The sequence below is a fragment of the Macaca thibetana genome, chromosome 2 (assembly GCF_024542745.1).
Source record: "Macaca thibetana thibetana isolate TM-01 chromosome 2, ASM2454274v1, whole genome shotgun sequence".
In the NCBI taxonomy this organism is placed as follows: domain Eukaryota; kingdom Metazoa; phylum Chordata; class Mammalia; order Primates; family Cercopithecidae; genus Macaca; species Macaca thibetana.
The window spans coordinates 33467508-33485307 of NC_065579.1; the positions used below are offsets into that span (position 1 = coordinate 33467508).

Below are 17800 nucleotides of genomic sequence, written 5' to 3' on the forward strand. Positions count from 1 at the left end.
AAGGTCCAGAAAAATCTCCGCAAACTTTGTGTGCAGGGGTAAAAAACTATTTTCATGATAATTTTTGTTTTAAAATTGATGCGCATCTGTTTTGTAGATAAATAAAATGCTAATTATAAGCTATATTAAATTTCAAAAATAATGTCCAAAAGTTATTTGGAAATAACTAATTAGGCCACAGAAGCAATGTATTATGTGAAATCATAATAGAACAAATATATTATTCAAGTCTATGAATTCTTAACTGGTAATCAATGCAGTGACAGATCCTTCACATCCAATTTTCAACTTGACTGCTGGTCAAGTGCCCAAAAATAATTTTCATCTTCAGACCAGTCAAGGCTTGACCCGTATCATGGTTTTTTTAAAAACAAAGTCTTGGCTAGGCACGGTGGCTCATGCCTGTAATCCCAGCACTTTGGGAGGCTGGGGCAGGCAGATCACAAGGTCAGGAGTTTGAAACCAGCCTGGCCAACATGGTGAAACTCCGTCTCTACTAAAAATACAAAAAAAATAAGCTGGGCATGGTGGCAGGCACCTGTAATCCCAGCTACTCAGGAGGCTGAGGCAGGAGAATGGCTTAAACCTGGGAGGTGGAGGTTGCAGTGAGCCAGGATCACACCACTGTACTCCAGCCTGGGCGACAGAGTGAGACTCTGTCGCAAAACAAACAAACAAAATAAAACACCAAAGTCTTGCTTTTTGACAAGGGTAACACAGACTTAACAACAGATGAAAACAAAGCAGTACTTCCCAACCAGCCTGGAGGGCCCAATGAGTCAGCTTGTCTGTCTGTCACATACACATAAGCATGCACATATACACATACATACATGCATGCACACCCACACAATCAATGGTAGGAACCCCACACAATCAATAGTAGGAACAATAAAGTTGCAATTCTTATTCTATATTACCTAGAAATTTTATAAAGTTTTTCCAATCTCGTTCTAATTTTGAGAAACAGAAACTTACCAATATCACTGGCGAATTCGTAAACATGGGGTTTTTGTAGCAGTCCTAACTGGCACATACAAGTAAGGGCATAAAGAGCTTTCACAATGACAAATTCCTCAGCATCACTAAGACCTTGTTGCAGCAGGGGCTTGAGAATTGAGGAGCTTTGCCAGCCAACATAGGCAGCAACACCTGGAAATGAAAAGCAATATTATGTGATTATTCAATACCTAAAAATACATATATCATTAAGTAAAGTAATAAAATTAAGCAAAAGTCAAACATACTGATCAATTACCTAGGAAAGAACATTGCACTTCCTACCCAGCATGATAAAGTTAAAAAGACCCACAGCAAAGCAAATCATCAGGAAATTCTCAGACACCATAGAAAAGCTAAGATCCTAAGAACTTATAGAAATGAAAATATAGGTCTCCTAAAAAGGAAGAATCAGAGTGGAATTATATAATCTTCAGCAACAATGGAGGTTAGAAGACAAGACATAGGCAAGCAAGGCATTAAAAGTTATGAAAAGAATTCTATTTTCAGTCAAACTATCAATTAAATAAAAAAGTCATTTCAAGACATATAAGGACTATTAAAGGTTTGCCCCCCATGCAACCCTTTCTAGGAAAGTTTCAACCTAAGAATTCAAGGGCAAAAAAAAGCTAGCAAAGACCTAGAAATCAGTCAGCCCTTATTAGAATTAACAGCTAATAAATTTCAAGAATGTCATCGAAAAGAAAATGGAATAGATTCTAAGTAACAAATAAAATTAATAAGAAAGAAGCTAGCTATTACGGTTGTGGTGACAATATATTACTTTTCTTTCTAAAAAGAGAACAAAGAAATCTAAAATTCTGGAACAAACAAAAAATTGCTCAAGAAAATCACAGTCCAAATATGAAATTAAAATAGTGTATTTAGTACCTAGAAGAGGGAGCAAAGTAGAATCCACTGGCCTTGCTATAAACATACTCAAATGGTGAGGGGGGCAGTCACTGAACTGGGATTATGATGGAGCAAATATAATTACAGTATACTACTTGGCTCCACAGTCAATAAAATTTACACATTCCTAATCATGTATTTTGTTTTGAAGCTTCATAATCAGTCTATACCAGACTTCATTGTGATTATAGAACAGAATGTATTATTAACTATGACAAAAAAATTGTTGAGAATTCTCAATTCTCAACTAACCAAACAATAAAAAGAGAGACAAAGGTAAAGAGAAAAAAAAGGGGGCACTAATCTTGTAGTGCAAATCAGAGGTGGAGCAATACAAAATAGATTTAATTACTTCAAGTTATTAAAACAACAAACTAAAAACTAAAGCACTGAAAACAGTAGTCAACATCTCAAAAACTCAGAAGAGAAGAAGGATCAAGGCATATGAGTGAATTAAATCTTCATCTGGCACAGAAAACAAAGAGATAAAATCCAAAGTTGGTTATTCTAAAAATAGTAATATAAAAATATTATTTAGAGATATGGTAATAATCACCTGAAAACACTAAAATAAAAGCACAAAGCTGAGTAGCTGCCTCTGGAAAATCAATTATTGTTTTTCACACATTATAAATTTTGATTAAATTTTAAATAATTTCTAAAAGCCTATTTCCTTTATGATTAAAAAATAATGTTATAATTGTTTTCTTTAATAAAAGGAAAAATACTATCTAAAATTCCAGTGGATTAAATTTAGGAACTTTACATACTGAAATGTACAATGAGCTAAAATAGCTAAAAATATTTTGAAAATGAATAATGACATCTGAAACTTACCCTATCAGATAATACAGGTGATTAAAAATATATAATAATGTAAATTGAATATGGCTATGAGTACAAGAATAGAAAAATCAATGGAACAGACTAGATAGCCAGAAAACTGATCTTAACAGACAGAGGCATGCAACAGATGATAAAACAGTTTCACAAACCAGTACGAAAAAAACAAAAAAATGCTTAATAAACTATGCTGGGAAAATCAGTTACATATCTGAGAAGAAAAAGAAAATTTAGATTTCACCTCACATCCCAGACCAAAAATAAAGATCAATTAAACAGTTAAGTATAAAAAATAAAGCACGAAAAAGAAAAGAAGACAAGCACACAACAGATTATTAATCTAATTCTGGAATGGGAAAAGACTTTACACACAAAAGTAAAAAAAAAAATCACAAAGCAAAAAGATCGAATAAACTGACTTCAGAAAAACTGTCTACAAAAAAGATTTAAAAATCAAGTTAAAGAACTAAGAAACGTGCACTTAATTTTAAAAATTAATGTTCTTAACATGTATGTAAAAGTTCAAAAAGAACAAGAAAAGCATAAATATCAGGAAAAAAAGCCAAAATAATGAATTTTAAAATTCATAGAATTAGAAATATGAATACATAATCAACATGAGGAAGTTTTTCAACTTGATAGTTAAGCTAAAATATATATATCAAAACAAGTTATCATTTTACCCTTCCAACAGGCAAGGACTAAGTAAAGCCTATTTCACACTGGATGGGTGTGCAGCACTTAATGGAGATGGGAATGCAAAATGATATAATCTTTTTGAATAGCTTATAAATGTGTCATGAGTTTTAAAAATAAATTCACATTCTTTAACAAAGTAATTAAAATTGTTCACTGCTATCCTAAGAAAATAATCAGAAACAACTACTTACATACATATGTTACATATTTACACCAAATATATAGATAATCTATATATGACAGAAAAAAATGAAAATAATTTAAATATCCAAAAGAAGGGTTAAATTTTTGCAAAACTATATAATGGAATAGTTTAGACCTATTAAATTATGGTTTCAAATAAATTTTTAATGATATGAAAAAATGCTTAAAGTATGTTATTAGAAAAAAGTATAAGAAATAATAAAATAAAAATTGGAAGTAATATAATATATACACAGCACTTATGCCAGGTACTGCTACATATATTAATTCAACTATCCCCTAACAACCAGTAAGACAGGCACTATTCTTATTTTCATTTTACAGATAGGTAAACTAAGCCACAAAAAAATTAAATGATTTTCCAAGAGCCACCACTAGTGACAAAGCGAACACTTGAACCCAGAAGTCTAGCTCTAGAAGGCTCCAGAAGCCTTCTCTTAACCATCAGCATATGACAGAAAGGGATAAATGGGATGGAAAGAGAAAAGGAAGTGCTATGGGAAAAAAACATCAAAGCTTTAACAGAGATTGTGCATGGGTTGTAGGATTAACCATCATTTATTTTCTTCTTGGTTTCTAAATTTTCCAAATTTTTCTAAGTTTTATTTCCAAAAGTAATATAAGCATGTATTACTTTCAACAATTAAAAAAATTTATTTTTAAATTAAAAAAGAGCTAATATATATTTCAAAGAACACATGAATTGACCAATAGATAGGGGAAGTTGTAAGAAACAACTTTTCCCGAGAAAGAAATAAAAATAGCATTATTTGGAAGAAGAAGAGAGCAAGGAAGTCAAAAAGATGTAAGAATCAAAGAATAATACTGTATTCAGAAACAGAGTTAGATGAAGTCCTAGATGGAAAGCTGAGATGCATCTATAAATTAATCTAAAAACAAGAAACAAAAGATGTCTGAAAAGAAAAAAAACAGGTACAGTAATTTCCAAAAATAACAAAGCAAGAAAAACAGGGAATTTCAAAGTTTTTCAAAGTAGAAAGTACCCTTTCCTCCAAAACATATGAGAGTATTTGTAGAAATATCAATCCTGTTGCCACATAGGTTTCTTGCATTTTATTTTTTTAGAAAACAAAAATCAAAACAGCGAACCTTTCCTAGACTTTTGGGAACCAAAACTTTAAGTCTTACAGCTTCCTGCTACCTCACAAGAAAGTTTGGATACCAGTCAAGCTTTCTATTGTGCAGAATAGTCTTTAAACTTTTTGGGTTAACAGATAAACTATTACAACCATGTGAGAAATGATATAATGGGGGTATTGGATAATCATAATAATATGAATTTAGCATATATTTCATAATTGGCCAAATCTTAAACTGAAAAGATCAGTACATTCAGGGAAAAGGGGATCTGTTATTATTTAAAAGAGAAAAATATTAAATCCTGTATCAAACATGACTTAACTCATGCAAAATACTGTCTACTTCATTTACTTCTAATTCTGAATCCAAATGTAATAGAAGCCATGCATATAAAACATAAGATGTCTGATTTTAGATATATCTAAAAATCAAGAATGGTAAAATGAAAGAACAGCAAAAAAAAAAAAAAATGCTGCTTAAATTTTCAAAAATTTTCAGTTACACAAAGCAAAGCCTTTAACTTAATTCTTTCCAACTACATTGATTTTCAACCACGATTATATTTTAACTGTTATTTTCTGATTCTAAAGGTGATGCGTGTTCACTTTTATTAACATGTTTATAAACATATATGATTCCTGTTATTGTTACCTTTACACAACAGCAACCATACTTTAAGAGGATTTACAACCTACTTATGTCACTTTAACATACCTCACGGTACTTTCCAGGTCATTATTCTGTCTAAATATAGTTTTTAATGACCACATGGTATTCCTTCATACGGATGTAACACAGGTTGATTTACCAACCCTTGATTTTACCAAGCTAAAATACTTACATCATCCAAAAGCTGCATGAAAACAGAAATACTAGGAATTCATTTGATTATTAATGAAATTTGGTAGTATCTATACTTCAGATTGCATGGAAGTATTTGAGAGGATGATTAAAAATCTTAAATGAATTTAAAAGCAAAAAACATACCAACTATACTATCAAAAAATGCTCCACGTAGATGCCAATCATTCTTATCATTTAGGAAAGTAATCATGTGGGACAACAAAACATCATTGGCTTTCTGACGTCCAAAAAATACACACAGCCGTGTTATTCCATTTTCCATCAAGGTTTGTTTTACAATATTTTCAGGATCACTTAGCAAAGTAACAACTTTCTGCTGGACCATTTCATGTAAGGCTTGGAGCTCTAAAAAAAAAAAAAAAAAAAAAAAAAAAAGAAAGAAAGAAATAGTTAAGAAAAGGCCAATTTTCCCCCATACAGATAGTCCCAGTCTTCTTTCTTACTCATCAGAGAGACTGATTACAGAAGCCACCGAAGTCTTTAATCGCCAATTTTTTCCATTATTCAAAGCTCTGAAGGATAGGAAACTGAAATATAAAGTGAAGAAGATCCTAACAAGCAGATGCCACAAGCATAGTTACTATCTCACTAATTAAATAGTTTCATTTATGAGCTCAAGGGGAAAATTATAGAGAAGCACCAGAAAGGAAATCACATGGCCCCAGTAAGATCCCAGTTAATCAAGGACTTGAAAATACTGGATAGGATCAGGATATAATATGACGGTACTGAGCAATCCTTTTAGAAAGTGTTTTTAAAGGTCAGTTTATTTTAGAAAGCCAGAAAACGCACTGCAAGTTCTGTCGAGGCTTTACTTCATCTGGCCACTGTCATCTTCTCTGGCCTTATCTCTTACTCACCCTCACTTTTTCTCACTTATTTATTTACTTAGTTGCCTGTCTTCTTTTTACTAAAATGTAAGCTCAAGAGCAAGGATCATTTCTATCTGATTCACCGCCATGCTCTAGTGCTTAGGGCAGGCTCCTGATTGCCTTATACAGAGCTAATCTTTAACAATTATCTGAATAAACAGAAGACAGGGGCCACTCTTGGTCCAGCTACTCCTGTCAAGGAAAAAGTTAACTGGTCTGACGTGCAAAACTATACGCTCACATTAAGAAAAACTTTAGATTCCCTCCCCCAAAATTTTAACATTTAACTTTATTATCGAAATAGGTCCAATTACATGGTTATAGGAAAATATTATTTTCCAAGTAATTCCACAAAAAAAGGCTAGGATTTCCTGACACATCCTCCTGAAACTTCAAAATTATTCCACTGTATTCAACTCTAGATAATACATGTTGTCTAAAAATGGTGCCATTCTAACAAGTAACAGCAATTGTAGCTGTTTGTAGCATAAAATTCTAAAAAACTAGATTTCTCTAATTTTTCAGAGCTAGAAGTATCTTGGAGAAAATTACACCTATTACTTTACTTCTAAATCTTTTACTCAACAAACATTAAGTAAAAATCTGTAGAATTGTATAATGCAAAGAAACCTAAGACAAGGACTTTGACTTCAATAAGTTTACCATCATCACATCTGCTCCTTTACGGTTTTGAAATGTAAATCACAATCAGTATGAAATAAAAACAATTTATGATTGAGGATACTCAGAATATACTCACATAAGGGGAAAAGGTTTAGCTTCTTTAGCTATGAGGTTTCTAATTTTTTCTTCTTTTATGAGAATTACATAATTCAGCCGGCTTTACTGTTCACACAAATCAATTCTGGCTGACAAACAATTGAATTTAGCATCCACGGTGACAAGCTGATTGTTTTCGAGTAAGGTACCAGTATATGAGGATAGAGAGAATAATTAGACACCAGGGACTCTTCCTATTTAATATATATATATATATATCTGGTATTCCTTCACCTTACATGAAAACTACAAATGATAGTTTTACAAGTTAGCATCAGCAATTCATTCTAAACAACAGGAAATCTGGAAGAGAAAATTATACAACCTGTGTCATAATTTCCATTTGGATGTGTAACTTCATCTATTTCTTCATTATTGGGGTCATTTTCCATATTAAGATTTTTTAACTGTACTAATTCCAGGAATCTCAAAGCTGTTTCTGCCAGCAGAGCTATGTTTTCTATAAAATAAAAAGGAAGAAATTTATAATTACAGTCTTAACTCTCTGTAAAGCTTGTAACTTTTCCTCCCTGTCTTTATACATAAATAATCATAAGCCTATGGGAAAAGCAGAACTTTTCAATTTAGCATTTAACCTAATCAGATTTTAGTAACCCAGTTCATAATCTATAACTATCTCCAAACTGCCAGTCTTATTAACGAAACACAGCTTTAAAAAATAATAATACAAAAACAATCTAATACCCCATTTACTGAGGACAAAAAAAAAGCCTAATTCTCTGCAGGGACTTACCCTTCAAACACTATCCTTGACAAGTGAGAGATATTTATTAGACTAACAAAGAAACATCCACATTAAAATAACAGATCAAGCTAAGCTTTGGAATCAGACAGACCTGGGTTCAAATCTCAACCTTGCCACTTACTAACTTGGCCATTTAAGCAATCTGAGGCTCCGTTTCTTCACACACAAATGAAGAGTCACAACTGCCTCAAAGAGAAACCATTGTTAGACTGCTTTACAAGTGATACTCAAGTTCTTAGTGAACCAAAGTGGCAGACTGTTTGCCACATTACTACAGCTGTCTATATCTTCTCCTTTCCCTTTCTGATGACCTACAAAGACTGATACTCCTCACTGCTGCAAAATAACTACTTCTAATTTCTGCTGTCACATTTACTATCAATTGTATCTGCTTTTCACTTATACTTTCTTCTCTTACCTTGCCTCCCACTTAACATATGTGTTTCTTAACATATGACCATAACCGGTCAAAGACTGTACTCTTTTCCTTCTTAGCAGTGAACAGCACTGAACATAGTTTAACTACCTTAAACTTAAAATAACCTTACTTTTTCCTTACTTTCCAACATCTCTGAAATCGAAATGTACCTTATGGCAGTTGAGATCTTTGAGTCAATCAAATACAATTATTCCCTTCATCCTGGGGTCCTACTCCCCACCCCTGCCAGGTTCAACAATGCTCTGAATAGAATAAAAATTTACCTCTAAGTAAGCAAGATGTTAATACCCTATAACGCCTGCTCACCCCAAAGATGGAAAAACTCTGGGCCATATCCTGATAATATGCCAAAAATTCTAGATGAGTATCCCCACTTTAATGAGCAAATTTTTATTAGGAAAAGTCTCTTACTTTCCTGGGTACCTCTAAAGTGTGAGTAGATCTATGCTTATTTCCCCATAAACCACAGCACACTTGGAAGTTCACTTTACACAAATCTGTACCAGCATCTATGATATTTAAAAAATACTGTAAAGAAATAAATGATTTTAAACTTTTATAATTACTGACACATATATTTTAATTATATTTAACCATACACATTCAAATACACTGGCTCTATTTTAAAAGACCACAAATTAGCCAGGCGTGGTGGCACATTCCTATAGTGTTTGGAGGGCTGTATTTGGAGGATGGCTTGAGCCTGGGAAGTCAAGGCTGCAGTGAGCCATGATCTCCCCACTGCATTCCAGCCTGGGTGATCACATACTGGGCCGTGAAGAAATGACAATGCAAGGTGCTGGCACTGACCCTGGGTTATCATGGACTCTCACCATAAAGACCCAGAAGACCAAAGAGAAGCAGGATTGCTTCAAAACCAAGGTCTAGAACAGGAGCTCTGAGAACTGAGAAATAGACCAAATACATTTGGGTCACGTTATTTAGTCTCTCCTAACCCCAATTTCCTCACCTGTCATATGAAGGTAATATAACATCTAATGCTCAAGGTTGTTGCAGCTAACCCTTGCAACAACCTAGAGCAGATTTTTCAATAAACAGTAGCTATTATTTTTATGTGATAGCTATTAGCAACTGAGTGTCAATATGTTAATATGGCACCTCATCAGAACATGACCTGTTTAACACAATTGAGAACAGATTAAGATACACTGCACCAAAAAGTAGGATCATAAAATTCTGGTAAAGAAGATAGAGCTTGTTTTTAAAACTGAGAAACTTTGATTTGATTTGATTTTATCTGGTTCAATTATTTATATTTGCCAAGTGAGTTACAACTATGCTTTGTTATAAATGATAAACTTTTATGTGTCTTAGAGAAATCCCGGATTTCTGAGCCTGAAGTTCATACCTATATGGTTACAGAAACCATAAATAAATAAATAGGCAAAGATATACATAAATAAAAATATATCTATGAGGAAACATAAAAACACCTAACAATCACCAATCACTTTTTGGGTGTGCCTAGAGATAAGACCAGAGTCCAAAGACCATTTTTCGCATGTTTCATTAAAATAATGACAAACAAATCATAAAATGAATGAACTATGTTTGTTTAAAAAAAAAAAAAAAAAGACAATATCATCACCACACACGTACTATTTACAAAGACTTCAAAACAGAATCCCTGATTTCTTTCAGATTATACTATAGAAATAAATTATTTATACTCAGCGATATTATATATATTCAGTGGAATTTCTCATGCAGAAATAAGCTCTCAGAATTAATTTGGGGAGCTAGAAATATGAATCTGTATCACCTGATTTTGAGTGAGAATTACAGGCAAAACAGGTAGGTGTGTATAACACACCCACCTCATCACAAAGAAGATGTACATCCTAAACAGCACAGTAACTGGAAAAACAACCTTAAACTTCAGTAAGTTAGTATGCTAGGTTCTTTCAACATCAAATTATCCAGCAAAATTAATCTTTTTCAGCAGCAATAGACTGTTATATCCTAAAACTGACAGTCAAATAACCATATTTATCAGAGAAACTTCATAAAGGCCTGAAGACACTAGATCAGAAGCACATACTTGTAAACATTAGTAACATTAGTCTTATTCCAAGTTGAATGTAATATTCCTAAGAAAATCACAAAATTCCATCACTTGATAATTCTGATCGTTTCAAAAGTGAGAGAACACACAAACATTGATTCCCAGGAACACAGTATCTAGAAATATTATCAAAATGTACACAAACAGTTCAAAGAGCAAAGTTCATACTTGGAATTCTCAAACAAATCAGAAAAACAAGCAGTATTATAGTCATTAACTTAAAAATTATCTAAGTGGTTAATATTTGGACAATAAACTCTTACCAGCATAGGCTAGTCTAACGATAGTAGCATCATCTTGGGCTAAGTGGGCTATGCCTGGCAGAATGTATTCCGGATAAATATTGGTATCATTACGAGGAACCTCTTTGACGAGAGCAAGAACTTTGGTCAACGTCCTCAAGGCTTCGGCCCTCACCCTGGGAACAGAGTCATTGCTGAAATGCAAAAGATATGGAGTAATCCGATCCAAAAGAATTTCAACACTTAATCTTGGAGCCAAATGAAGAATAAGTTCCAAAGCAGCTAATTTGGAATCACAGTATTTAAGGGTCTGTAGGCAGGATGTTATAACAGATACCAAGATAACCAGCCCATTTTCCTTAGGCTCTCCTTCGGCTTTTTCTGGCAGATCATGTCCACAGAGATTGTGAATAATGTTGCCCAAATCCTTCCGTATAACCAGAATACGCTCATCTGCAGAAAGAAACGTTTCCTTGGCAAACTGGGCCATGTAGGGCTGAAGGAAAGTGTAAAATATTTCAGGAAAGGCGTTGCCACGCTGCTGTTTTAAGTAATCTTCTGCCTCTAAACGTTTATCTGGCTCACGGTGAATCATCTGAGTTACCTACACCAAGGAAAGAAAAGGAATTAAAATAGATTTGAGAATAGAAAAGTAAAGCAGATGGAAGGCAATTTACATACGATGTAAAGGATCTTTCAGAACCTGACTGCTAAGTGATTGTGACTCCATCATCCTAGAAAGCAGCAAAAAATCATATACAAATATATTACAGATGGCCCTGACACATAAACAGGAGGTTATACCATGGCTCAGTATTCCCCATTTCTTAAAATAGGGACTAATATATTGCTGTCCACAACTCAAAGATTCTTATAAACTTTTCTGAGTAGGAGATACCATGAAGGATCTGAGGAAAGCAATGGATTTTCTCCAGAGAAAAATGTATACACACAATTTCTGCATTAAAAAACCCATACAATTCTGGAAGGAATCACAGAACCCCTAAAATCCATTTACATATCCAGGGTTGAGTTATGGTTCAGAACCTTATTGCCACAAGTGCAAAGGAATCTGTGGGTTAAGTATAGCTCTAGGATCTAATCAATAGGGGACTCAGTGGCTTAAAGTTTTCAAATAGTGTCAAAGAGATGTTAAATTCTGCAAACACTAGAAATGATACACCTCATTTGAATTTATCCTATGTTTTCTAGTATCATAGGGAAATAAATATTTTTCAATGCACAGAACATAGTTTAATCTTTCCTGGACACTCATAGGGTATCAGTCATTATTTAAATAAAATATCACAAAATGTATTGAGTTATCTGAACTTTGTTTATATTTTAAATAAGAGCCTAGTAGTGAACATGGGGGAATCAAATGTACTAAAAGAAAATGTTAACTAGTCAGAATTGCTTTTAGTTTGATTAGGCCCTAAAGATTAAACAAATTCACTTCTTTCGCAGTTAAGAAAATGTACGCCCAAAGACATGAAGTTAACCAAAGCAACATAACAAGTATGTGCCATACCCAAAGACAGAACATTACACCAACTCCTAATCCAGTGTACTGTTCAATAAATATGGCCTAAACTGGCTTCCTCTGAAGCACCTTAGTTTTTAATATTTGACATACTTAAGAGAAATTTAAATGTATTATAGATCTCCCTGTATTATATATCTCCCTACCTAATTAAATAATATTCTAAATACACCACAATCTTTTCCATGACTCAGAGTCATCACCACAATATTAGTTACCCTACAAATGACTTAGAAAAGATGCCCTCAAACAGTAATGTAGCTATGTGGCTTAGGTGATCCCCCCACACGACTCCTCACGCCCATTCTGCTATACTAATTTGTGCTTCTGTAGCTGCCTTTCCAGAGCTGCCCTCAGCTTCATATATTAATACAAAGCTATTTGCTTCTATATGCAATGGCCCTGCATTGCTGTATTATATTCAAGTTGACATTTCCTGTTCCCTCCATTTTAAATGTCTGTCTTCTTCATTTCTTACTAGCAAGCTCTATCCAGGACAACCTCTCCCACCCCTAGAAACCACCTTACCTCCTTCCAAATCTGTAAAACACGCACTGAAAATTATAGTGGGAAAATAGATAATAAATAGATTTTTTTTTTAAGTCAAATGAGCTCTGTGCCTAAAGGGGAAAAAAACAGTACATTCTGCCCTAACAAAGTAGTAACAAAAGGCTATTTATATTCGTCTATGGTGTTTTACTGCTTTATTCCAAATTTACAACATTCCAGAAATCTGATTAAAGCAAAAGTGGGAACAAGAGCCTATTAAAAACTTTATGGCAAATATTTGTAGCATAGTTACCAATTCTCTGATACTGCGATCTTCAATTTTATTTAGCACTTGTTCAGGGAAAAAATGTCCATTTCTATAAGCCAAAAGTTGAGAGAGATCAAATAATGGTACACCTTCTGTAAAAAGCTCAGCTATCACACAACCTGAAAAATAGCAGGTATAATTCTGTTAGAAAAGAGATGAAAAATATCATGCAATATAGATTGAGAACTCAGACAGTTCATAAAACCCAAAATGCAAAAACCCCAAAGTAAATGAAATTTAAAATGCTGATGCAACATATAACTACAATCAAGCTGACAGGGAAAATGTCTATTGCCTGAACACTGGTTTCTAAAGTATAAAGTCAAAATAGAGCCATACAATTTTTCTCCTTCTTAAAAGTTAAATACTTCCCCAGTTCTGTAATTTTAAATGAATGTATAAACCAGACATGGTGGCTCACACCTGTACTTCCAGCACTTTGGGAGGCCAAGGCCAGCAGATCATCTGAGATCAGGAGTTCGAGACCAGCCTGGTCAACATGATGAAACCGCATCTCTACCAAAAACACAAAAATTAACCGGGCATGGTGGCACACACCTGTGGTCCCAGCTACCTGGGAGGCTGAGGCACAAGAATCACTTAAACCCAGGAAGTAGAGGTAGGTAGAGGTAGGCTGCAGTGAGCTGAGATCATGCCACTGCACTCCAGCCTGGATGACAGAGTGAGACTCCATCTCAAAAAAATAAAATAAAATAAAATAAAAAATAAATAAATTAAATTAAAGTATATATGTAATATATACAATTTACATATAGAGTGATAAAACAAGAAACTTTTATTTAAGTATGGACTTACAGACATTAAATTCATAAGGAACTACTACTACAAAGTCGTATCTGACAAATCATTTATTCATCATTAAACAAAAAGTTATTAGGTGACCACTATACCCTAGGCACAAGTAGTACATAAAGCAGATAAAATCCTTGCCCTCATGAAGCTTTCATTCTAGGAGGGAAGACACAAAATAAAGCAGTGAACAAACATAATATGTGAAATGCTAAAAAAGTGTAGCTGTAAGATTAGGGAGAGGAAAAGAGAGATAACTCTCATTTTGCATTTATATAATCTTCAAACCAGAAATTTTTAAAGTACCCACATTTCCAAAAGGACAACACAGTTTCACTGAATCATTACATGACAGGCATTTAACAAGTCTAAAGAGATCCTTAAATAACCTCAACTCACAGCCTGTGCATTTGCTAGTCCCTCTACCTAGAATGCTATTCCCCCAAGTACCTCCACCTCCTTCAGATCTTCAGGTGCTCAAATGTCACTCAGCAGTAAGGCCTTTCTTGATTGCCTGTTTAAAATTGCAGGCCCCACTTCCACAACTACCCCCACACCCCTCACCAGACACATTCCCTTTTCTCTTTCCTTACGGTTTTTCCCCCATAGCACCAACTTCTAGGTTATATTTTATGTACAGATGCTGCTCAATCTACAACGGGGTTACATCCCAATAAATCAATGAAAAGTTAAAAATATTGCATGGTGGCTCATGGCTGTAATCCCACCACTTTGGGAGGCCAAGACAGGCAGATCACTTGAGGTCAGGAGTTCAAGACCAGCCTGGCCAACACAGTGAAACACTATCTCTACTAAAAATACAAAAAATAGCCAGGTGTGGTGGTGCACGTTTGTAATTCCAGGTATTTGGGAGGCTAAAACAGGAGAATCACTTGAACCTGCAAGGCAGAGTTTGCAGTAAGCAGAGATTGGGCTACTGCACTCCAGTCTGGGCAACAGAGCCAGACTCTGTCTCCAAAAAAAAAAAGAAAAAGAAAAGAAAAATAAATGGATTTAATACATGTAACCTGCTGAATTCTCCAGCTTAGCCTACCTTAAACATGCTCAGAACACTTACATTAGCCTACATGTGGGCAAACACATCTAACTCAAAGGCTATTTCACAATAAAGGTGTGAGATATTTCTCTCACATAATTTATTAATATTGAACTGAAAGTGAAAAACAGCATGATTGTATGGGTGCTCCAAATACATTTCAACTGAATGTGTATCACTTTTGCACTTTTGATTTTGGTAAAATCAAACAATCATAAGCTGAACCATTACAAAATCAGGACAGTCTGTGTTTCTTTTTGTCTATATGCCTATTAGAATACAAGTTACATGAGGAAGGGATTTTTCTACTTTATTCATTGAAAAATCTCCAGCAACTAAGTTCCTAACACATAATAAACACTCAATAAATTTGTTAATTTCTCTCTGTATAGTGTCACATTTTAGAATAAAGGACTTCGAAAAGCAGCTATTAAAAACACCATAAGCAACAAGGAAACAGAGGACCCAAAAAATACAATTAAAATTAACCAGCTAATGTAAGTAAGTTTCTGAGCACGTTTAAGGTAGGGTAAGCTGGGAAGTTCAATAGGTTAGGTGTATTAAATGCATTTTCTACTTATATTTTCAACTTCTAATCAGTTTATTGGGATGTAACTCCATTGTAAGTTGAGGAACATAGGCACATAAAATAGAATCTAGAAGTTGGTGCTATGGGGAAAAAACAGTAGAGAAAAACACCAACTGGATCTAACAGATACCAACAGAACACTCCACCCAACGAAAGCAGAGTACAACACACGCATACTACATATACCGCCTGGCGTTGTCAGCTGTAAGAGCCAAGTGTCAAAGACAATCTAACAGCAATGAGCACTAGACAGAGGCTTCTAATATCATTCACTACATACTAAAAGAATTAGGATTCCTTAATGGCTTGTTTGAGCACTAGGGCACGGTAGGTACAATATCTTATACCAAAAAGTAAAGAAATGCTTAAAAAAAAAATTACAATAATAATGAGGACTGCCACAAGGACACGGGAATCAGCCTGAGAAGGCTCCTTCTACCACTGGCCAAATCTGAGACAACTGATGCACCAATATAATTAAGGTAATAAATACAAACGATTGAAAAAATTAAGAATTAATGTCCCAATAAATAAATAAATGGGGCGAAAGAAAGGATCCTTGAGTCTAGCAGAATGTTGAGGTCCTACTGTTGAATGTGGAGGAAGTGTTTCAGTGGAAGAATCATTTTTGCAACCATCATAGTAAAAATTCGATCAGGCAAGAATCATCAATGGATGCCAAATGCCAAGGGATAAACTGTAGTGATGGGCAGGATATTTGCACATCTTTTTTTGTTTGTTTTTTGATACAAGGTCTCACTCTGTCACCCAGCCCGGAGTGCAGTGGTGTGATCACAGTTCACTGTGGCCTGGACCTCCCGGGCTCAGGTAATCCTCCCACCTCAGCCTCCCGGGTAGCTGAGACTATAGGCATGCACCACCATGCCCAACAAGTTTTTTGCATTTTTTTTTAGAGACAGGGTTTTACCATATTGTCCAGGCTGGTCTTGAACTCCCAGGCTCAAGAATCTGCCCACCTCAGCCTCCCAAGTGTGGGAGGCTGGGATTACAAGTGTGAGCCACCACACCAGGCATATTTGCACATCTTAAAATTTCTTCCCATAGGTTGCTTATTAGTTGCAAGGGATTAAAAAAATAGAAAACTACAGAGGGGAGAAATTTGGGAAGATTTTGACCAGATGATTAAAATTAACATCACAAACAACCATCATTTGTTTCAAGATGTGACCCTGTGAAAACCCATCATCATCTATGCAGTATTCCTACTAAGTTATAACCTAAATCTAATCACGAGGAAACATTAGACAAACTCAAAATGAGAAACATCCTATCAAAAAACAAAGGAGCGGGTGACATACAGAATGCATGTAAAAGCTGGTGAAAACGGAATAAGGTCTATACTCTAATTAACAGTAATGTACCTATGTCAACTGATTCTGATATGGTACGACAGTCATAACATGTCATCATTGGGGGAAGCTGAGTGAAGGATACCTCACTATTCTTGCAACTTCCTTTGATTCTACAATAATTCAAACTAACAAGTATAAAAATGATTTTGAAAAATTAAGTGGGGGGAGGCATTCTTCAAAAAATGGCAATGTGATAATAACAAAAAGAAAAAAAGGCTGTAGAAATATTAAAGGAGGCTAAAAGGATATGACAACTAAATGTGATATCTGACCCTAAACAAGGTCCTGCCCTGAAGCAGGCAAAATGCTATAAGAGATATGATTGGGTCAAATACAAAATTAGAATAAGAAGTATAATTACTGTATCAATGTTAAAATTACCATAGGCATTAACTATATTGTGTTTTATAACAGACTATACCTCATTTTACAACACACTGAAGGCAGGGGAAGGTTCCAAGATGGCTGAATAGGAACAGCTCCATTCTACAGCTCCCAGCATGAGCAACGCAGAAGACGGGTGATTTCTGCATTTCCAACTGAGGTACTGGGTTCATTTCACTGGGGCTTGTCAGACAGTGGGTGCAGCCCACAGAGCATGAGCCAAAGCAGGGTGGGGCACTGCCTCATCCGGGAAGCACAAGGGGTTGGGGAATTTCCTTTCCTAGCCAAGGGAAGCTGTGACAGACAGTACCTGGAAAATCGGGACACTCCCACCCTAAAACTGCCCTTTTCCAAAGGTCTTAGCAAACAGCACACCAGGAGATTATATCCCACGCCTGGCTCAGAGGGTCCCACGCCCAT

At 34.8% G+C, this 17800-nt stretch overlaps 1 protein-coding gene across 1 annotated transcript in view; it reads right to left on the reverse strand.

Annotated features, from left to right (window-relative positions):
- The window catches only part of PIK3R4 (phosphoinositide-3-kinase regulatory subunit 4), a 72814-nt gene that overhangs the window by 46153 nt on the left and 8861 nt on the right, over positions 1–17800 (reverse strand). The window contains exons 3-7 of the mRNA XM_050777720.1: positions 13153–13286; positions 10829–11411; positions 7600–7734; positions 5746–5967; positions 979–1152 (exon numbers count right to left, since the gene is read on the reverse strand). Coding sequence (XP_050633677.1) covers positions 979–1152; positions 5746–5967; positions 7600–7734; positions 10829–11411; positions 13153–13286 — 1248 coding nt within the window. The remainder of the gene's footprint in view (positions 1–978; positions 1153–5745; positions 5968–7599; positions 7735–10828; positions 11412–13152; positions 13287–17800) is intronic.